The 23434-nt window shown below is 35.3% G+C and overlaps 1 protein-coding gene across 3 annotated transcripts in view; it reads right to left on the bottom strand.

Annotated features, from left to right (window-relative positions):
• Positions 1–23434, bottom strand: part of LOC111142649 (phosphatidylinositol 3-kinase catalytic subunit type 3) — a 143760-nt gene that overhangs the window by 84474 nt on the left and 35852 nt on the right. For 2 of the 3 annotated variants that reach the window (XM_022495965.1, XM_022495967.1), the window contains exons 5-10: positions 16418–16504; positions 14768–14863; positions 12195–12266; positions 9841–9945; positions 9064–9156; positions 1009–1194 (exon numbers count right to left, since the gene is read on the bottom strand). In XM_022495965.1, the coding sequence (XP_022351673.1) occupies positions 1009–1194; positions 9064–9156; positions 9841–9945; positions 12195–12266; positions 14768–14863; positions 16418–16504 (639 nt within the window). The remainder of the gene's footprint in view (positions 1–1008; positions 1195–9063; positions 9157–9840; positions 9946–12194; positions 12267–14767; positions 14864–16417; positions 16505–23434) is intronic. The other variant, XM_022495966.1, reaches the window with a different exon arrangement.

The following is a 23434-nucleotide window of genomic DNA, read 5'->3' as shown; positions in this document are numbered from 1 at the left end:
CTATCTATCTATATATATATATATATATCTTGAGGCTTGAAAAGAGTTATCTCATATCCATAAGTCCTGTAGGCTAGCATAAACTATTAGGTTATGTTTGGAAAAGACATCCACCATATAAAAATTAATAAGTAAAAACAAAATTGCTGGATTACTCTATCTTATTAGCAATTACTAAAATTCAAAATCTAGCAATGCTTTGTGTCGACATAGAGCGTTCCTCCTTCCTTGGTGGCTTTATATGTATATAAATAGCCAACATAAAGTTTGCAGTCTTTGCTTTCCAGAGGATTCAAAACCACCTTCAGGAAATCTACATATACATGTAATTGTCAGCAGCTGAAAGTTTAAAGGAGAAGTTTGAAGGAGAATAAGATGACCATGCATCTCTATGCCTTAAAGGCGCCAAGGGCTTTTCAAGGCTGCAATTAAATGTGGCTTGTTGTATACTGACTGATAGAGGGGATCTGAATTATTCCCTAGCTGGTGCTGCATTAAACCATTTTTCATTAGAATTCTTTTTTCCAGACAGAGCAATACAAGCTCTGCTGCCAGGTAAATGTCCTGGGAGAGATTGTCCTATCATGTAACAGATCAGGAAGTAAATTTTCATTTCACAGAAGAGTCCTTGGAGGAATATTTTAATTTTACTTCTGAAAACACACCTAGTATATCCTCTTCCCTTCTAAACATCTCTCTCTCCCTCCCTCCCCACACACCCCCCCAGTCCTCCCTTACACACACACACACCACACACACACACACACACACACACACAGGTGGCAGGGATATGCTATAGAAGTCTATAATCAGGCTCTAGTTTAAAATGTACCCAGTCTGGGCCACCTGGGTCGCTCAGTCGGTTGAGCGTCTGAATCGATCTTGACTCAGGTCTTGAACTCAGGGTCATGAGTTCAAGACTTACACTGGACTCCAAGCTGGGCATAGAGCCTACTTAAAAAAAAAAAAAAGTATCCAGTCAAAGAGGAGTAATGAATAATAATGTACCTCATCATCTGCTTGTCGCAACCGGGCAACAGCATAACGCCTCACTGTTGGATTGGTGTAATGGGAGGATAACAGCTCCAAGGAGTCCTCTACATCCATTGGCTTCCATTTCCCTAGAAGTTCCAATGCCTGTTTGGCCTCCTGAGGTAGATCCCAATTAACACATTTCAAGAACTTTGTCAAAGCCTGAAATCAGAAAAGATTTCAAAATTAGAAACAACAGCCTATCACCTGGGGTAAGGAAGGTCAAGGGTGACTAGGCAGAGTTTCACTTAGTGCTGATGGCAGAGCCATGGAGTCGATGACAGACTCCTTGTGTAATCACTACACATAGTTATACATATGATCCTAGAAAAATACTACAGGACAGAGAAATAAAAGAAATACATTCCCTGTAAACTTAACATTTTTCAGGTTAAACCACTTATAAAGCACTATGAATTTTTAAATTTCGTTGGCTTTTCATTTTCCTTTTTTATTTTAAAATAGTGCAGGCCTTAAGACATGGAAATAAAGAGATGAGGCATATTCTCATGAGATGCCTTAAAGACAATCTTCATTTTAAAACATCAACACGTGATATAAAACACTGCAGCCAATGAATGAAGAGTCCAAAGTCAAGTGAGGGTAGAATCCCCAACACTAACCTTACTCTCAAACATCTCCCCAGGTCACTGGGTTTCCTAGACACTCACACATGAGGGCTCAAACTATGTACAGCTCTTACACCGAGAACTAACTATTTGAAAAGACAGTCAATCAAAAACTCCAGAGAAAGAAGCACATAGATAAATGCAGAAGCAGCAGCAAGTATTCTATGATTCAGCTGCCCGTTCATCGTGCCTTTCTGGAACCTCACTTCTTTAGACAGGCAGCATATTTATCTAAAGTTTTCACAAGATCGTCCCAGGTAAGTAAATGACCTTGGAGCATAACACTCATGGTTGCATACATAATAAATGCTCTTTTAAAAAGGCTGAACACTTGTTTTCCATAAGGAAAAAGGAAAAAAAAAAAAAGATCTCTATTGTCACATCTTCCTACTGAGAACACTTTTCAGGCTGATCCCATTTTCTTCTTTCCCATGACTTCATCTTTTGAACAAAGATAACTTTAAAACTTTAAATTCCTACTCTGCCCAACTAAATCCTTTCATTAGTAAACTATCAAGTTCTCAAGAAAATGTCTCTTTGGACAATAAAACACAATTACTGGTTAGTATGACATAAATGAACCTTGATGCCCATCACCTAACTTACTCTTAATTTAACTAAATTAAGCAAAAAAGCACAATGGAGATTATCTAGTTCATGGCTCAAAGTGCATATTATCTCAGTTAAGTGGCTTACCTATCAGCTCAAAATGGTGGACAATCTACATGCAAAATCCACATTATCTTAAGTATGGCATAGCCTTCTAGCTAAGAGCCTTAATACCAGTTTCACTTCTAATCATTTCATACAAACTCTCAGAAGCTCAAGTTAGAAGTGATGTTAGAATGACTCTCCAACTATCAACAGAAATTCATCTTCTAACATCCCTGCCAAAAAGAGACCTAATATTTAAGTAATTTCAGTGACTAATTTCCAAAGCACCCATTCTTTTTATGGACAGTGAAGCCATTTTTATTTTTTAACTGTAATGTACCAAAAGACAAATGTGTTTTCATATAACTTCTTCCCACTAATCAGTTTAAATGGGAAGAATGAGAGTAAATTTAACCCCACCACATGGACATCTTTTCTAACAGTTGATAATGACTGCCATATGGTTACAGTGTGGTGTCCTATTTATAAAAACAAACAAACAAAACCAATATACAAACATAACAACAAAACCTTGGCTTCTTTCCCAAAACCGATACTTTTCACCACAATCCTCTAATTCTCATTAAGCAACCTTTAATTCTCTTTCTATGTTTCAACCAAGCTAACCTATTTTTCACATGACTTTGTCTAACTCCCATCTATAAGCTCTTCACCCAAATAGTAGTGTCATCTTCAAGGCCAGCTTGTCAAACACTCAACTTTTCCAGTAAGTTTTCAGCAACTCTGAGCTCTTCCTTTAGTAGCTGCCTTAATTGTACTCTCTTCATTCAAATGATGCTCTTCTAATTTGGCAGGCACTCTTATCTCTACAACGGGAGCCTGCATTGCGCAAGACTGGCTATCCATTTCTTCTGTACCTTCCACGTGCCATTTAGCACAGTGCTCCCTTCTCCATGTAAGAACACAGACCACCCTTCTAACTTATTCCATGCATTTATTTTTTCACTTTTAAAATGTATTTCTATGTTGAATGTTAAAACAAAGCAGTATTTCTTAAATAACTACAATGAAAAATGTTCAATTTCACAGCACATCAGCAGTCTTAATAGAAATGTGTGGATATGTACTTATAAGCAAATCTCATAGCATGCTGATGTACTCAACTCAATAACTGAAACAATCTCACCCCCAGATTCTCAGATTTACAGATTTACTAGTAAGATTTATAGATCGCGCTGCTGCCAAGGAACTTAAGGCACTGTACAAAAAATTCACAACTTTATAATGCTGAATGTCACAGGTGTAAACAAAGAGGTAGTAGAATAAAGAAGGAAACAAGGAGAAGAGAAAAGAGAAAGGCAGGAAGTGCAAGAATTTGAAGCAATAATAATGATGATACTTAATCTCTGGCCCTTTAAAGATGTAAAGGTACAGGATTCAAATGATGCAATTTTATCCTTAGAGTTTCCACAGATAACTGGAGAGTACAGGCTTTAGAGCCAGAGTGTTTGGGGTCAAATCCTAATTCCCAACTCCATCAATTAACTAAGTCAGTAGGAGCACATTATTTAACTTTAAATAAAATATCTTATAAGGTTGTGGTAATGATTAAATAAAGTTAATGAGTGTAAATGTTTAGAACAGTACTTTGTATATAATAAACATAATACATATTTGATGTTATTTTATCATCTGATATTACTGTTATTCTACTTGACGTTGAGTCAACATCAAATGTTAATATTTACACATTTATTGCCATGTTTCATATTAATGGGAATATTATATTAACCTCCCTTCTGATCTTAGAACCTCCCCACTATTATCTCCAACTCTTAGAATCATGTTCACCATCACTTCAAAGATGAAAAAACTATGTTCACCATATATATATGTCTAGTTTTTACATCTACCGAGTAAGTTATTGGAAATTTCTAATTTGTTGCTAAAGAGAAACCCATTCCTCTACTCAGAACACTTCTGACAACAAACATGGTTTTCCACACCCAACATTCCTTAATTTTCTGAGGACAGTAACTAGGTGTCCCACAATCTAACTCAGTTTGGAGTTAGTTACCTGGAATTACTGAAGATTCCATAGATTAAAGAGTTGGTCTCAAAAAACTGCTTCCCATTTCAGATGTCAATTGCAAATTTGGGGTCCCCACGTTGCCCACACTGCTGTCTGACTTGGGTACAAATCAAAAGTTACCAACAACACATTCCTCAGGTTCAGGAATTTGCTCTAACAGCTCACAAAACACAGAGAAATATTTTACTTATTATTGCCAATTCACTGTGAAGGATATAAAATGAATAACCAGATGAAACATTGGGTAAGGTGTGGAAGGATCACAAGCAAAGGAGCTTCTGTCCCTATAAAAGTCTTGGGTATGCCACTCTCCTGTCACATGCATGCATTCACCAACCCAGAAGCTCTACAAACCCTGTCATTATAGGTTTTTATGAAGGTTCCATTATGTAAGTATGATTTCTCAAATTCGTGGCCAGTGATAATTAAAGCAATTCCTAGTCCCTCTCCCAGAAGTGAGGGGATAAGGGTGAAAATTCCAACTCTCTAATCACTTGGTTGGTTCCTCTAGCAACCAGTCCCCTCAAGCAAGAGTCACCTTATTAGGAAAACCTCCAGTATGGTTGAAAGGGACTTATCATGAGTAACAAAAGACACTCCTCTCATCCCTACCACTCAGGAAATTCTCAGGACTTTAGAAACTCTGTGCTAAAGACAAAAACCAAATATCTATTTCTTATAATATGACAATAACACACTGGTACGTCTAAAACTTTAGACTGAAAACTGAAAATATCTCCTCACCCTGCTCTTTTCATTTGCCCTATTTCCATATTTTAGGCACTTAAGCCAAACTCCTGGGAGGTGTCACCAAGTTATTTTATCCATTCTCCTCTCCTTCCCTTGCCCTCCAATATCACTCTTAAAATCATACATGAGCCTCCTAATTAGGTCTCTTTTTTCATTCCTAGATCTCCTCCAATCCACCTTGGCTTGACTTCCTTAAAACAATTACTTCTTAAGACACATTCTGTTGCTGTAGTGGATTGTTTCCTACTGCCAGTGAAATCCAACTCCCAGGTGTAGAATTCAAGGCTCAAATGGACTCCATCTTTTCTGTTTCTAAACCATTCATACAATTTTTTGTCTTTGAACCTAACACATTGCCTTACTCATGCTTTTCTTCCCCATGAAAAATTATCATCAAATAAAAATATCATTGAAGCTTATTCAAACTTCAAGACCAATCTTTGTTCTGTGAAATTTCCTTCATATCACAGCACACTGTTTGTTCTACTCCACATTTCTATTATAGCAATTACCTAAACGTTTATTAAGAGAGTAACCTTTAATCAATTACACGCTTATGCTTCTCCATTTTAACTGCGTAGAAATATTATTTCCCTAAAACAGTTTCAATTTATATGAAGACAGAGAAATGGTATTTTGAAGCCCAGAGTCTTGAACGATACTAGGCCAAGAGTGGTAACAAACGCTTTCTGAACTGAATTCATTATTGCTATGGTTCGTCATCAATTTCTTGACAGGAAGCACAAATATGATTATTGTCCTGATGCCACTGTCTCAGTAGCTACTTCAGAAACAGCCTCACAGAACATTCAGTGCATCACTATTATCTTTACCACATGTGACTCTTCTTACTGCTTTTTCCCCCCAAAGATAATAAAAAGCCATTAAGAAAGTTATTTTCAATTAATATTTTTATAAGCAGAAGCCATTTACCACTGACTCATTTCGAAAGTTACAATATTCACATTTTGGATTTCATAAAAATAGGTCACTTCCTACATAGTATGGACCATAAATTTAAAAATTCTTCCTAAATGTCATTGGTTTTGCTAGACAAAGTGGTTATTGTGAACTTTTTAGGTGCAATATCAAATCCAGACTAGATGGTTTTCATCCGAAGTACTTAAGACAGGTCATTTAGAAAAAAGTAGGTGAGAAGACGAAATTTAATTAAAAAGTAATAAGAAACGTAACTTTGTAAGAACTAATTTCTATCAATTTGTTTTCTGAGTACTGTTTTCTCTCCAGGAAATCTTTTCAGCCCTGGGGCCCAAATGCCAAATAACCTAAATCAGTTTCTGAGAAACTGACACTGAAAGAATTTCTTAGTATAAATAAATTAAGGGACAAGGGTATCAGAGTATTTGTTTTCTACAAAACCCATTTTAAATTATTACAAAGATACAAATGCAGCTGTGTAAATAATTCCTCTGGTTACTTCAAGGCCAATATATATATTTGGTTTACTGAAAAGTGCTTCCCAAACATTAAAAAATATTGTTTGGTCTACTCTAGTGATCATAAGAATCCTATAATATGTCCTGAGAATTGAAGTTTCATCACCCACCTTTCGAAAACTTGAAATCAACTAGTTAAATGAAACTTGTCACACACTTTATATCACTTGAGCATTTTATTTCTTTTGCACATATCTAGAAGTAATTGAATTTCAGTGAGAAGTGACTACTTGTTTAAACAAACAATTTTTCTTGCAAGCCTTTCTATCTAAGGCAGTTCTGCTCTGTAAATCTTTTCTATGCTTCTTGAACCCATACATTCTAACAGGTTTAATTCAATATCTCACTGTGTATTTTAGAAAACACTGTGCTAAATTCAAGATGCAATTTCTGGGACCAAGGTTATTCTTCATTTAACTGAATATCATGTACTAACCCAATCTTTCTATAAAACACAGAATCATACCCTGAGTTTCTATTGATGAATATTTCCCTTTTTGCAGTGATGACAAGAATAACACTCAAAGTTATACTAAATTTAAAATTCTTCTCTCACTCTTGTTAAGGACATAAAGAAGAGTTAATATGACTTATCTACAAAGAATTTCCCAAGGCATCAATAAAAGATAAAGAAGAAAAGCTGAAGAGTTAAGATGAACTGCAAATGAATTTTTTTTTTAAAGATTTTATTTATTTATTTGACAGAGATCATAAGTAGACAGAGAGGCAGGCAGAGAGAGAGAGAGACAGAGGAGGAAGCAGGCTCCCTGCCGAGCAGAGAGCCCGATGTGGGGCTCGATCACAGGACCCTGGGATCATGACCTGAGCTGAAGGCAGAGGCTTTAACCCACTGAGCCACCCAGGTGCCCCTGCAAATGAATTTTTATCTTTACTTCAGAAACTAAAAGAAATGCAATTGTTTCAGAAAAGCAAGTTCAACAAAGTAGCTAAAGACTGTCTCATGAGATTGTAGAACATATTCATTCATTCTCATAGAATTATATAATAGCTTTCTGACAGATATTAATTTTCTTAACACTTCTATGTTTTGTCCCCAAAACGTTGCAGAATGCCTGCTCAGGCACATGCATGACGTTGCAAATATTTTCCCTACAATCCACTTTTCTACAGCTTCATTGACTGAGTTCGCTTCTAACTCAGAGATATGAGCACATCAAGAGTTAGCATCTGTAAGTTCTGTGCTGCTGCACAGGTCTCCTCATCTGAAGAATACCAACATTAACACTGATATTCTGGGGTTGTTGTGGGACTGGAAAGATCCCTGGCACACCGTGGCTGGTGAATCGATACTGGTTACTACTATCTTATCTTTAGAGTTAATCCTAGAACCTATGTTCTAACAATTGACAGTTCTAAGAATTAACATACTTTAAGTATGAAAAGAGACTTAGAAGTTCCCAATTATTTAATCAACTCATATTAAATGTGAAAAACCACAACTCAGACAGGTGAAATGATTGACCAGCTATCAAAAAGCTTCTTAGTGGCAATAGTAAGACTCAGAACCAAGTCCCCAGACCCAAATCTAGTGCTAATTTATCATAATTCTCTCTCCAGAAACTTCATCAACTTCTTGGTTTCATTAAGAAAAGCAAATGTCTAGGGGCCCCTAGATGGCACAGTCAGTTAAGTGGCCGACTCCTGATATTCGACTCCTGATTTCGGCATAGGTCATGATCTCAGAGTTGTGAGATTGAGACCTGCATCAGACTCCATACTCAATGCTGAGTCTGCCTGAGATTATCTCTCTCCCTCTCCCCCTGCCCCTCCTCTCTATTTACACAAGCTCTCTCTCTCAAATAAATGAATATATCTTAAAAAAAAAAAAAGGAAAGAAAAGAAAAGCAAATGTCTCATTCTAACCTTGCCTCCTGCATGCCAAGATGGATGCCACTCCACAAACTCAATTTACACATTTCAAATTACACTTCTCATACTCTCTCTCTAGCTACATCGCCTCCAAAATTCTATAGTCCCTTTAATAACATAAATAGTTGGCTAGTCATCTAGGCTGAAAGAGGTGAGAACAATGAAGACAGAAGTGAATCAACATTCACTCTGCATCTACTAAGTGCCAGGTACTTGGACAGTTTATTCACCAGTATTACCTCACCTGTGAAGAAGGGCTGACATCATTAGAAAATTGAGGAAACCAAGCTTCCAAAGCAATTCTCCTAAACTTACATAGTTAAGAATAAGTAGAAGTGCCAGAAACTGAACCCAAGTCTCTCTGACTTAACCCATTCAAACTGTGCATGTATGCATAATCTGTGCACCACGTAACTGGTACCTGTGTCTTTGTGCATATACCCTTTGTGATATTTAAAAAATAATGTATCATACATATTCACCTATATCGTATTTTTTATTTGACAGTAACACTCTATTTCCATGGGAATTTAACTTCATCTTACTAGCAAAAAGTTTACAGATAAATCAGATATATGAAAATATTCAAGATACTCACCTTTTCTTGATTAGTAAGATAATATCTAAACTTCCAAACAAGATCTTGTTCTTCATATGTAAGTTGCTTGGTTGGTGGATAACTCACAATAATCTACAACAAAGGAAAAAAACTACTTTTGTCAAATATATTCTTCCTATTTACTTCCATTTCATTAAAAATTTTTCATTTATTTAAATATTTCTATAGTAGAACTTTTATAGAAGTAGGGAGAATGTACATGTGGCAGAGTAAAACTTAAATCTGCTGTACTTATTAGTCTAAAAAGAATATTATTGGAGTGCAGGGGGAGAAAAAGACGAAATTTAAAAATTAACACTCCATATAAAAATCTGTAACTACAGAGCTCATTTCATTCAACCAAAATAAACCAAATCAAAATAGCAAAAGTCCCCTTTTAGATAACTGAGTTTATAAACAATAAACATTTCCCCTATGAAGTTAACACACACAATGCATTTGTGCACACCAAGGTTTCTCTGAGCCAGTACCTTAGGGCCACTTTCTAAGACCACCATATCAAGAAAGTATATACTATTTGTAGCTCTGCCTCCAGGGTTAATATATTTTCTTAAAGCCCCAAAATGGTTTAAAACAAAAACAAAAACAAAAACAAAAACTACAGAAAAAACAAATCTGTTGAAATTACACAGATTTTATTACCCTGAGAAAAAAATATGCATCTGAACCACTTTCAAATGAGTGGCTAACATATCAGCTGCAACCAAATTACACATTTCATTTTTTTTTATATTAATACTTTATAAATTCTCTTACATTTAGTTGATCTCTTGTGGCAGCATTAGGTTTGAGATCATGGTCAGACGGTCCACTTCGTAAACTCCGGGCAAGCTTGTGGTGTTTGCTCTCAACTAAATTCTCCTATAAATTATTTATAAATACTTATCAATAATGTACGTTTCATCAAAAGGAAGTTTCAACAGCCAATTTGAAATGCAAAAATAAGTAGTTGTTTACTCAAGACCACTTTATAACACTTAACATCTTATTCTTGTTACAACTTTTGTCCCCTATGTATTTTTTTTCAAATACCTCATCTCAGGGTCATGATTTCATAGGTCCTGAGACTGAGCCTCAAATCAGGCTCCACCCCTGGCAGGAGTCTGCTTCAAGATTCTTTCCCTCTGTCCCTCCCCCTATTCTCTCTCTAAAATAAATAAATAAATCTTAAAAAAAAAAAAAAAGAATGAAAATTAATTTGAAAAAGAAAAACACCATTTTGTGATAGGGAAACTAAACATGCCTTATGCTTCTCTAGTGCCGTAATAAGCATTTGCTGTTCCAACTTCTTAAAACATCTCATAACACCCCCTATTCTCCATACAGTCAATACATCCTCTACACACTCAGATAAAACCTTCACTCTATAATCTTCCCTGACAACCCAGGCTAAAGCATTCCCTCTTCCTACGAGCTACTAGTGACCTTGTGATATCACTGTACTATCATCTTACCAGTTTAAGTTGCCAGTAGTGAATGAGGGCAGGGAAGATAACCATAATGATTGAATATACACATATTTGGTGTGAACTATTCTACCTATGGCCAAAATCATTAGTTTTAATCATACTGTCTATGCTTAAAGAGACTTATTTTACTTATTTTTGCATCAGTGAATTATATTCTCGTCTTTCTCTTTTCAATTGTTTCTTTGCTGCTCTGTCACTTGTTTTTAAGAATTCTCTCTATATTAGATATTCATCCCTTTGTCTGTGATTTATGTCAAGAAAAATTTCTTCAAGTTTGTCCACTGTCTTTTAATTTTTAGTGTTTTGCTATGTAATTTTTAATGTAATCAAATTTATTAATTACTTCTTTTACTGCCTCTGGATTTTGTGTCATTGTTAGAAGTGTTTCCCTACACTGAAAGTAAAGTACTCATAAGGCCTTGTTTTTTTAATACTTAAATCCAATCCCTGATCTACTTGGAATTTTTCTTTATATATGATGTGAAGTATGGGTCTAATTTAATTTTTTTTTAAGATTTTATTTATTTATTTGACAGGCAGAGATCGCAAGCAGGCAGAGAGGCAGGCAGAGAGAGAGAGGGAGGAAGCAGGCTCCCCGCAGAGAGCCCGATGCGGGGCTGGATCCCAGGACCCTGAGATCATGACCCGAGCAGAAGGCAGAGGCTTTAACCCACTGAGCCACCCAGGCGCCCCGGGTCCAATTTAATTTTATCTTTTTCCAAATGGCTCATCATTAAGTTCCTCAGCACTATTTTCCAGTGATGAAATGTCACCTTTATGATATTTAGGATGTTTGTTTCCAAAAGATTCCCAAGTCGCCTTTTTTCCTAGGTTTTTAATACTCTTTCTCCCCTGTCTCTTCCTTTGATGTTGGAACATCAGTCATTACTTCCTGCTTTAATGACCTGCATTTACCTCCATCATCATGCTTTTATCTTCTAATATATTACTTTAAATTCACTTTGGTCTGATTAAGAACGTAACTAATCCAATTAGAAACATAAAAAATAAGAATAAAATGGTTCAGGGTGATGTCATGAGTTGTAAGTGTGAATATCATGGTATTATGCTACTAAAAGGATTTTTTGCCTGAAACTTTCTAAATTTAAAGTCATCAAATTAAACCACTGTTGCAAAGAATTCTTCCTGCTTCACATCCCCAAACTATCACCTCAAAAATTCCATAGATGGGTATCTCTAAATCATCCAAGTCACCAAGATCCAAATTAAACAGTTCTAGTAGCTACAATGATCTTTCAGATTTTTCAACAAAATTAATCTCCCTAAAATTCTCATCCATTGAACCCAGTGTTAGTTACATCCTGGTATAAAAAACTCCCCTCCCACTCTTTCAAATATCTGCTTCCCAAGTTCTCACTTTGAGACTACATCCCTTACTCTTCTAATAATTCAAATAAATGTTTCCCCAACAATATACTATCCTAACCGTATTTTTAGATGTTGACATTGTAAAGTTCCACCTGAACCTACTTCCAGTTAGCTAAAATGGACTTATAAGTCACTTTTGGATAACTGACTTAGTTACAAATATACTTTTTTAAAAGAAAGTGTATGCTGTAGATCCAAGTCATAATCACTCTGGAGAAAAGCACTTTTGTAAGAAATTTGGCAATAACTCACCATAGACATCTGAGGGTCAGGAACTTTTACTATCTCAAAGCTTGTTAAAATTGGAGATGACTCATCACCATCCTGGATTATAGTGTAGTAAGTTAAAAAAAATAAACAAAATTTAACCAAATGGTAAGAAATAATACATGATAATGTACACTCCAAAGCATTTTAGTTCTATTTAATGAACATTATTCCTCCCTTCTAAAAAAGCATCTTCTTTCAATTGTAATTTAAAATACATATCCAATTTTTACCTGTTATTGCTAATGAATATTTGGGGAAAAATAAAATCTAACAATAAAAAACTTGTTACAGTTTTTAGATATATGAGGTCTAAAAATCAGTAGATTGTTTTTGTCAGTTATTTTTAACTCTGCTTATAACCCTAGTGGGCCAAAATAATAATATCCTAATTTTCAAACTTACAACTAAAAACCACAAAGTATGATTAAATTATGGCACAAGGGATGTGTTGCATCATTTGCAAAAAATACTAAGTAGATGTTGGTAACTTTCAAATTACCACAACTGAGTTCCATTCAAAGAAGTTGGATTTTAAGCGAGGTGTTAATGTTACCTGAAATTTATACATAGCTAGAGACTTAGCAGCGTTGCTTCTACTCAATACAATGGAAACTTGAATAAGAAGAATTAATCCATCAATTCTTAAGACACAAAGCTGCTTTACTTTGTTGGTATTATCATTTTTGGTAATTCAGCATAGTAAATGTCACTGCATACATACCAGAAAATGGTAAACTAATTAAGATCAAAATTCATTTCCTCACAACTGTATACCTCGCATCAAGCTTTTCTGTCAATTTCCAAATGCTAGTATTTCCAATGTTAGATATGTGCAGGCAAATCAGGAGAGTGAAAGAAGGGAAGTACTGGGACTTGACTTTAGTTCAGTAATTGAGTCTTACAGAAAACCACAAATTCCCACAGCCGTTGTTTAACAGGCTGGTTCTCAGTCACAACACCAGAAAACACATTTATCAGCCCAACTGTGACAAGTAATCTTCACTAAGGCTATCTGTCACAAAAGACAGGTGACAAGAAAGTCTATTTCCATTAGATTCAATACACTGGCCCAGCAATCTTTACACTAAGTGGAAATATGACAGGGTAGGTAGACAGGCATTAATTTATGAGCAATTTTCAAGAAGCAGCAGAAAGAGGTCAAGAACCTTTTCAAAAACACTTGAAATTCTTCCAATTTTTATTGTTATTATTTCATCTATTATCAAAGTTGTCTTTCAAAAGATTCTTCAAATCTCTTATGCTTCAAAGCACCATTGGCATGTTTTTGCAATACAAACCCTATATGGAGGAGAAATAATACTTTTTCATTACATACAGTATAAGATGTAAAATGTTAGTTTATTAAAGTGACAAAACAATTTCACTCACCTATATTTCCCCTTCTTTTTAATGTAGCTTTTCTAATGAATTAATAAGCAATGTTAGTCTATCTCCCTAACTTCTTTTTACCAAAGACTATCCTTTTCAACTAAAAGTTAACTTTTCCTAACCTTTTACTAAAGGGAAGGGATACAAGCTAAAGAGAAAAAAATATGTGTTAACTTGAAAGTTACCAGAAAAATGATCATAAATTAACTACACAAACCCTAAAACTCCATTACGAAAACTTCTTTCAAGTAGTAACTTACATTTATGAAAAAATGTATATTTTAAAAAATCACTATGACAGCTTTAATAAATAACACTGAAGCATAAATATAATTTAGAAGTGTTGCTTCTAATAAACAAATATATTGCATATAAGTTTAGCTATATACTAGAAGAAATATTATTCCATTACGCCATGTATCAAAAGTCTGTCCTCACTCATACTGATTTAAGCACCTGTCTAAGATTATTTCCACAATAATACCTGGTTTATGCGATTCTGAACTACGTGTGCAATTATTTCTATAGCACTTAAATTAAGACCCTTCAACAAGCATTTAAGGCACAGATATTTTTCAAGTAGTGACATATCAAACACAAAACTACTTTCTTTTGGATAATGAGCAGACCAGAGCCAATCCATTAAATGCATACTTGTTATCACTCAGCCTACTGAAAACATGTTTTTTTTAAATTCTGCATTTATTACATAAATACACATTTAGGAAGTTTTTTATAAGCATACATATGTTAGGCTCACACATTATATATACAAACTCAAATAGTAAATATGCCCTTAATTTTCAACAGCTTATCACTTAAAAACTGATTCCCTTTTTATTTTTCAAATGAATACTAATTGTTAATAAAGCTATTACTTTAATGTCCTACTTGCCAATTTGCAGAACAATTAATCAAAAAGTTTTTAATCTGTTGCATATTTATTGAATTCTGGAACCCAGAACTGCATTACATGAATGATAGGCTTTTGTAATCTTGTTGTAGCTGTATGATCTGATTTGTGTATTTACAAACAGCTGCAGCTGACAGCTGTCTGCTGCCATCCTGCAACCAAATAATTCATCTCAGCAGGTACAACAGTAATTTTTTTTAATGTTTCCCCTCCCCTCTACTTCAGAGACCATAAACAGTTCCAAGGCAAATACCTTTTCATAATAAACAATACCATATTCCTTATCATCACACTTGACACATCGAAACTCAACCATCAAGTACATGAAATTAGAACTTCGTTTCTCACTCTAAAAAAAAAAAAAAAAAAAAAAAGATTTTTATGAAAAATCTTGATCTTCAACATTGTCTTAAAGGATCAGTACATATCATTATTTCCAATTCACTAATACATGATCTCTCAAGTACAACTTAAAATATAACAAATATTTATTCCATTATTATAAACAACCTTCACAAGTTCTTCACAACTTACAAGTGGTCTTAAGATAACTAGAAATCATTTGTAAATTTTTGTCAATATACTTGAAACATATTGGGAAATAGTTCCTTTCTCTCCAACATAACAACAAAAAAGGAAACATGTAACAAAGTGAAAATAAAATGAAGTCTAAAAGGGTGATAAGTCTTAAACCAGTTTTTAAAATGGCTTTAAGTTATTACGTGTAAAATCATAAAGGTCTAAAGAAATCACTTAAATTGTTCAGCTTTATGATACATATAATAGTCTAATTATGGTAATGGCAATGCTCTCCTACCTTTTAATGAGTGGGGGTAGAAAAAGTAAGTACGACTGGACAAAGTAAGCCCTAACTCTGCCTTTTCTACACCAAAGGCTATCTAAGTTAAAGAACAGAAAAACATAAGTAAACATTTTGATTTAACTATTTTAGGAATGTGACTATTATAAACATTTAAAGAAGTAAATTTTCTTCTAATTTCAGTAGATGAGAGTGTATTATGAATAAATTTAGAAAAAATGCCCAGTTTATTCATACTGAATATAAACAGCTAAACCAACTAATTTCTTTTTTTAAAAATGAACAATAGCAGAATTTAACTTTTATTAAGCGTTCATTATAAAATTAAAATTTTCTCTTTCAACCCAGTAAAAATCATTCAGAGAATATAAAATAAGTCAGTTATGCCCTGTGGTGATCACAATAAATTAGGCATATCACAAAAGTTGACATTCCTCTCTGCTAATGTGATTAAAATAATTGTTCTTTCTACTCTCTAGACACAGAACGTTAAGCCACACATCTAGTATTTCAGTGTAAATACATAAAAAAGAAAATTTTGTTCTAACTTTTGGAAAGTTTCATGGAAGCCATCTTTAAACATATTCTAGACCAATAAACAAGATCCAGAAACAAATAAATTACTTTGAACCATGTAAGCTGCAGAGTCCTCTTCTCTATGTAGTATACACACAGTATCTTAACTGGGGACAGGGATTACTAAGAATGACTTAGGGTAACTGAAGTAAAGGGCAGCACTATTTCGGAAGAATCCAACACTGAACTGAACCTAAACATAAACTGCCAAATGAAGAGAGAACACACCAGTGAGGCCTCAAGCTTAACAGTGGCTTCACTTGTATAATACAAGTACACTTATGATGTCCACTGCCTTCTTCATGGTTCAATATAACATTAAAACATAAGAAAAACAGATATTCCAAGTTTTCCACTTATTAACACAAAACTCACAATTACAGGCTATTCTCAATGCTCTCACATTTATGAGATAACCTGGCAACAAAAGTGCTTCTCAAAAAATCCTGACTTAGACATCTGGGGAAGATATTTAGGGGGAGCAGGGGAAAGAGGGATACAACCCACCTCATTTATCATTTCTATTTCTCTAAATGTCAATCTGTCCAGCCAATCTACTTTCACCATGTGTCCTTGTCGATGAGCTTTAGTGAGCTGTGAATAAATTAAGAAAATTTTCACACAGATTTCACAGAAAGGAGGATAAAAATAGTTATGATCATCAACAGGATACTGCAAGTACTAACTAATGCAATAAGACAATAGATTAAGAGAAAATAAATGGTATACAAATGGTGAAGAAAGAAAACTGTATTTGCAGATGACATGATCATCTATGTAGATTAAACAAAGAAAGGTCAAAAACTCCAGGAACTAATAAGCAATTACAGCAAAGTTGTAGGATATAAGGTTAACACAGAAAGTCAATCTCTTCTCTATATACCAACAATAAACAAGTCAAATTTGAAATTAAAATCCAGTATCATTTACATTAGCACCCCCCAAAATGAAACTGGCATGAATCTAACAAAACATGATCTCTATGAAGAAAACTATAGGGACGCCTGGGTAGCTCAGTTGGTTAAGCAACTGCCTTCAGCTCAGGTCATGATCTGGAGTCTGGAGATCAAGTCCCAAAATGGACTCCTTACTCAGTGGGGAGCCTGCTTCTCTCTCTGCCTCTGCCTGCCACTCTGCCTGCTTGTGTGCGCGCACGCTCTCTCTCTCTCTGACAAATAAATAAATGATAAAATCTTTAAAAAAGAGAAAACTATAAAAATCTGTGGAACAAAATCAAAGAACTAAATAAATGGATAGATATTCTGTTCATGGATAGAAAGACTCAAAACTGTCAAGATGTCAGTACTTCCCAACTTCATCTATAGAGTCAGTATAATCTCAGTCAAAATCCCAGCAAGACATTTTATAGATATCAATAAGCTGATTCTAAAGTTAATATGGAGACAAAAAAACAAGAATTGCCAACACAATACTGAAGAAGAACAAAACTGAAGGACTGACACTACCCAACTTCAAGACTTAATATAGAGCTACAATAATCAAGACAGTTTGGTTTTGGCAAAAGAATAAACAAATAGACCAATGGAGCAGAACGTAAAATCCAGATATAGATCCCATAAAAAGAGTCACCTGATCTTTGGCAAAGAAGCAGGGGCAATATAACGGCATAAAGACTTTTCAACAAATGGTTTTGGAACAACTGGAGTTCCCATACAAAAAAATGCATCTAGACACAGAACTTATACACAAAAATTAAGTCAAATGGATCGTCTAAATGTAAAATGCAAAATTATTAAACTAGAAGATAACAAAGGAGAAAATCTAGATGAACTTGGGTATAGGGATGACTTTTTAAATGCAACACAAAGGCACAAGCCATGAAATAAATCACTGATGAGCTGGACTTCATCAGAATTAAAAACTTCCGCTCTGTGAAAGACAGTATCAAGACACTAAGCCACAGATTAGGAGAAAATATTTGCAAAAGACACACCTGATAAAAGACTGCTATCCAAAATACACAAGAACTCTTAAAATTCAATAAGAAAATAAGCAGTCTAAGAAAAATGTGCCAAAGAATCTTAATGGATAGCTCATCAAAGACACATAGAGGGGCGCCTGGGTGGCTCAGTGGGTTAAGCCTCTGCCTTTGGCTCGGGTCATGATCTCGGGGTCCTGGAATCGAGCCCCACATCGGGCTCTCTGCTCAGTGGACAGCCTGCTTCTCCCTCTCTCTCTGCCTGCCTCTCTGCCTACTTACGATCTCTCTCTCTGTCAAATAAATAAATAAAATCTTAAAAAAAAAAAGAACAAAGAAGACACATAGATAGCATATGAAAAATATGTCAAGGAAATGCAAATTAAAGATATCAATAAAATAGCCAAAATCTATAGATACCTACAACACCAAAGGCAGATGAGGATGTGGAGAAAACGAAGTTTCACTGATTGCTAGGAATTCATTGCTACATTGGGAATACAAAATAGTACAGCCCCTTTGAAAGACAGTGTAGCAGTTCCCTACAAATTAAATATGTTCTTTTACCATACAATCCAGGAATTGCATTCTTTGGTATTCACCCAAATGAGCTAAAAACATGTCCACACAAACGCCTGCACATGGATAATTATAGCAGATTTATTCAGAACTGTAAATTTTTGCAAGAATTAAGATGTCCTTCACAGGTGAATAGATAAATATGGTAATTCAGACAATGGAATATTATTCAGTGCTGAAAAGAAAGGTGCTATCAAACCATAAAAAGACATGGAGGAACTTAAAGTGCATATTACTAAGTGAGAGAAGCCAACCTGGAAAAACCACGTATTATATGATTCCACCTATATGACATTATGGAAAAGGTAAAACTATGGAGACAATAAAAAATAATCAGTTGCCTGGGATTAGGAGGAAAAGAATAATAAATAGGTGGAACAGAGAATTTTCAGGGCAGTGAAGCTACTCTGTATAATACTGTAATGATGGATAAGTGTCATTATATGTTTGTCCAAATCCAAAGAATGCACAACACCAAGAGCGAACCCTGCGGAAAACTGCAAACTTTGGGTGATTATGATGTGTCAATGAAGATTCATCAATTATAACAAATGTACCACTCTGGTGGGTATTGCTGATAATGGGGTACACTATGCAGGTATGAGGACAGAGGACATATGAGAACTCTCTATGCCTTTCCCTTAATATTGCTGTGAACCTAAAACAGCTCTATAAAAATAAAATCTTTACATGTCTAAAAAAAAAATTGGTAATGTCACCTTCACATTTGATATATTTTTATATGTAACAAACCATATACAACTATCAGGATAAGAAATACAGCTGGCTAGAGACTAATCATTATATTTTTTAGAAAAAACAACTTAAAAATTTTCTTTAAAGGTCCACAATCAGTCATTTAAACATATTAAAAAATAATCAAGGCCTTCCTAAAAGTATCTCCATTTCTCCATTTCTTATATTTTGATTATAAAGAGAGAGATTTATAATAAGAACAGTTTCTCAAATGGGAAATAAACTACTTTGTCTATTTCCTTCCCAGCTCTGAATCTTAAAAAAATTATAAAAAGTTATATACAGTAAGGCATTTCTCTGAGGCCTATAATTTAATACTCTAAGATTTAAGGGCATAGGTGTGCAAGTGTGTTTTAATTTTAAGAAGCAGTGATTAAAGGATTAACAATAAAAAAGAATTAGTAGTAAGAAAGTAATTTCTGGAGTTGCAGTTGGTACAGCTCTCCAAAGACTTACATACCGATCTACCCTTGGTTTCAGAAATCAAGTAATATATTCGCTTCAAACCCACAGAGAATTCAAGACAATTTCCAAGGTGCTCAAACTGAAACAAGACTTTTGTCTTTGAAAGTATAATTTAAACACAGCATTATTCTTTTTCAAGACCTCGTTTTCATTTTAAATAAGCTCACAGAATAAAGCAAAACTGGGCGGCAAAGCCTAACACAATAGTTTTTATTTATCTGTTGCCTTCCTTTCCATTATATATGTTACGATGGTATTCCTACAAGGATGCCAAACATTTCTATCAATTATTATTTCTCAAAGAACTAAAAATCTTCACCAGCAATATTCTTTATCTTCTTCAACTAAGGAACTCTCATCACAACTATGTGGTCATACTATTTCAGAAGTGAAAACAGTAACTTCATACAAAAGTTTGACGATTACTGGGGGCACCTGGGTGGCTCAGTGGGTTAAACCTCTGCCTTCAGCTCAGGTCATGGTCTCAAGGTCCTGGGATTGAGTCCCACATCAGGCTCTCTGCTCAACAGGGAGCCTGCTTCCCTTCCTCTCTCTCTCTGCCTGCCTCTCTGCCTACTTGTGATCTCTCTGTCAAATAAATAAATAAAATCTTAAAAAAAAAAAAGTTTGACAATTACTGTAATATAAAAATATCAGCTTAAATTTCTTCCAAATAACTAATTCCTTTTCACCTGAGGTAATTTCTTTTTTTTAATATTTTTTAAATATTTTATTTTATTTATTTGACAGACAGAGATCACAAATAGGAAGAGAGTCAGGCAGAGAGAGAGGAGGAAACAGGCTCCTGGCGGAGCAGAGAGCCTGATGCGGGGCTCGATCCCAGGACCCTGGGATCATGACCTGAGCTGAAGGCAGGGGCTTTAACCCACTGAGCCACCCAGGCGCCCCAACCTGAGGTAATTTCTAAGTGAAAAAGAATAAGGAAACATAATTGCTTAGCATACTTCCTCATACAAAACAGGGACTAAGCATTTTGTTGGCTCTGGTTGAAGTTTAAACAAATACACTGCCATTGTGGAAAGAGATCAAGAATTAGTCACAAGGAAATCAAAAGCACATTTGACAATGTGACCTAAAGGAAGGGATACTAGAGTCAGAGCCAGAAGACCCAGGTTCCAATCCTAGCACTCCATTTTCCAACTCATTTTTTTTTTTTTAAAGATTCTATTCATTCACTTGACAGAGATCACAAGCAGGCAGAGAGGCAGGCGGAGAGAGAGAGGAAGGGAAGCAGGCTCCCTGCTGAGCAGAGAGCCCCACTCGGGGCTTAATCCCAGGACCCTGGGATCATGATCCGAGCCAAAGAGAGGCTTTAAGCCATTGAGCCACCCAGGCGCCCCCAACTCTCATTTTTTAATTGGAGTATACTTGACATACAACATCACATTAGTTTCAAGTGTACAACATAGTGATTCAATAAGTCTATACATTATGCTATCCTCACCACATTATGATATGCTACCAGTCTAAGTCTGTTGTGTTTCAACCCACATCTACAAAATGAAAGTATTAACTTCTATTCCTAGTCACAAAATTCAAAGAAGAAAATTGATGTAAAATATAACACGTAGTAACATTTCCTGTAGTTCATGAAGAATATTCTTGCTCACTTTGCAACATGTTCCAAACTGGTTTTTAAAATTACCATGGCTCCATATTACATGTTGTGCTTTTATGAACACAAGTAACAGTAAAAATTAGTAGGTAGACTTTATATGACTAGACATATATAGCAAGAAGGAAGAGAAAAATAACATTTATTTACATACCAAATTTTTGGACCTTTTTATAACCTAATCACACCATACAGTAGGTAGTTCTGACCCCAATTTGCAGGCAATTATCAACTACTATAATGAAGTGGGAGAACAAGGATTTAAATCCCAGGTCTAGGTCCAAGCTCCATCCACTAGTTTTGCTACCTTCTTTAGTGATGCACTCTTAGGAAGAGATTCAAGTTCAACTAATTTCTGTAATGCATTAAATACTAGTTTCCTATATATGGTTGAGTAGTTGATTCTACACCAGCTATCTTTGAGAAAGAATTAGCAATAGCAAATTAAGTTTGGGTGTGGGAGAATATAGTTGGGCCCTTTCTTTCCCTTACTAAATCATCAGACAAATCATAAATTTTCTGAGGTCATTTTCACTAATTCCAAAATTCACGTTTTCTGTTAATATTTTACTTCTTATGCAGCAAAGTCCTAGCTTATCCATTTGAAGACTAAAGGTGACCATTCTCAACTTTATAAATAGCCACGAAAGAACATCAGGGTCAAGATGGTAGTACCATAAACTGGTAAGGCCACTCTGGAGGACATGTTTAAATTATCCTGGACAGGGGCACCTGGATGGCTCAGTTAATTAAGTGACTGCCTTCGGCTCCGGTCATGGTCCCGGAGTGCCAGGATCAAGTCCCACATAGGACTCCCAGCTCCATGGGGAGTCTGGTTCTCCCTCTGACCTTCTTCCCCTCATGCTCTCTCTTTCTCTCTCTCAAATAAATAAATAAAATCTTTTTTTTAAAGATTTTATTTATTTATTTGACAGACAGAGATCACAAGTAGGCAGAGAGAGAGGAGAAAGCAGGCTCCCCGACGAGCAGAGAGCACGACACTGGGCTTGATCCCAGGATCCTGGGATCATGACCTGAGCCGAGAAGGCAGAGGCTTTAACCCACTGAGCCACTCAGGCGCCCCAATAAATAAAATCTTAAAAAAAATTATCCTGGATAAATACACATTTGTACTTCATTATTTGCAATACAGAAAATTTAGTCATAAAGAAATGTATGGCACACATACACTATGGATTACTGTATACCTGGATAGGGAAAAAAATCAAGGTTTCTGTTGAAAGCACAAGTGACTGCAAAAGAAGAGGTACCACTTATACTGTTATACTGTTATACTGTTTACAAGTTTGTCTCCTGAAAACTTGACCCTGAGATTGAGAGAATTTCTAGATATTTCTGCTTGAATTAGTTTTATAATTTCTGCAGAATTGGGAAGTTGTCACTCACAATGTCTACTAGCCACCTGTACTCTTTATCTATCACTATGTAACAAAGCACTCCAAAACTGAGTGCCTTAAAACAATAATCAGTTTCTTATTTCTCATGATTCCTGGAGAAGTCAAGAAGCCATCTTCTTGTGGGATATCTAGATTTTTTTTTCCCTATTGGCCTAACGGTCTCTCATGAGACCACTGTCATTTTGGTGGCTAGAGCTAGAATGTCCAAGATAGCTTCACTCACATTTCTAATACTTTTGTGGGAAAAGGCGGGTTCATCTGGGAAGTCAGGGTGGTTGGACTCCTCTCTTTCTGCATGTATGTTCAGTGCTGCTCCCTCTCCAGGTCGCCTTTCAACATAGGCAGTCCAACAGGATACCCAGACCTCTTACATATGGCTCACTGTTCCCAAAAGTGCAAAACAGAAGCAATCAAACTGTCTTAAGGTTTAAGCCTGCAACAAGCATAGCATCACTTTAGATGGGCTGTATTAGTTAAAAAAAAAAAAAAAAGTCACAGAGCCCCTATGACCCAACAATTGCACTACTAGGTATTTACCCCAAAGATACAAATGTAGTGATCTAAAGGGGCAAAGGCACCTCAATGTTTATAGCAGGAATGCCCACAATAGCCAAACTATGGAAAGAGCCCAGATGTTCATCAATAGATAACTGGATAAAGATGTGGTGTATATATATATTATGTGTATATATATATACACATACATACACATATACATACAATGGAATATT

Source organism: Enhydra lutris, unplaced genomic scaffold (assembly GCF_002288905.1).
Source record: "Enhydra lutris kenyoni isolate GAN:26980312 unplaced genomic scaffold, ASM228890v2 scaffoldscaffold8, whole genome shotgun sequence".
Taxonomy (NCBI): domain Eukaryota; kingdom Metazoa; phylum Chordata; class Mammalia; order Carnivora; family Mustelidae; genus Enhydra; species Enhydra lutris.
Note: the sequence above shows the minus strand (reverse complement) of the source record. Positions and strands in the feature narration are given on the sequence as shown.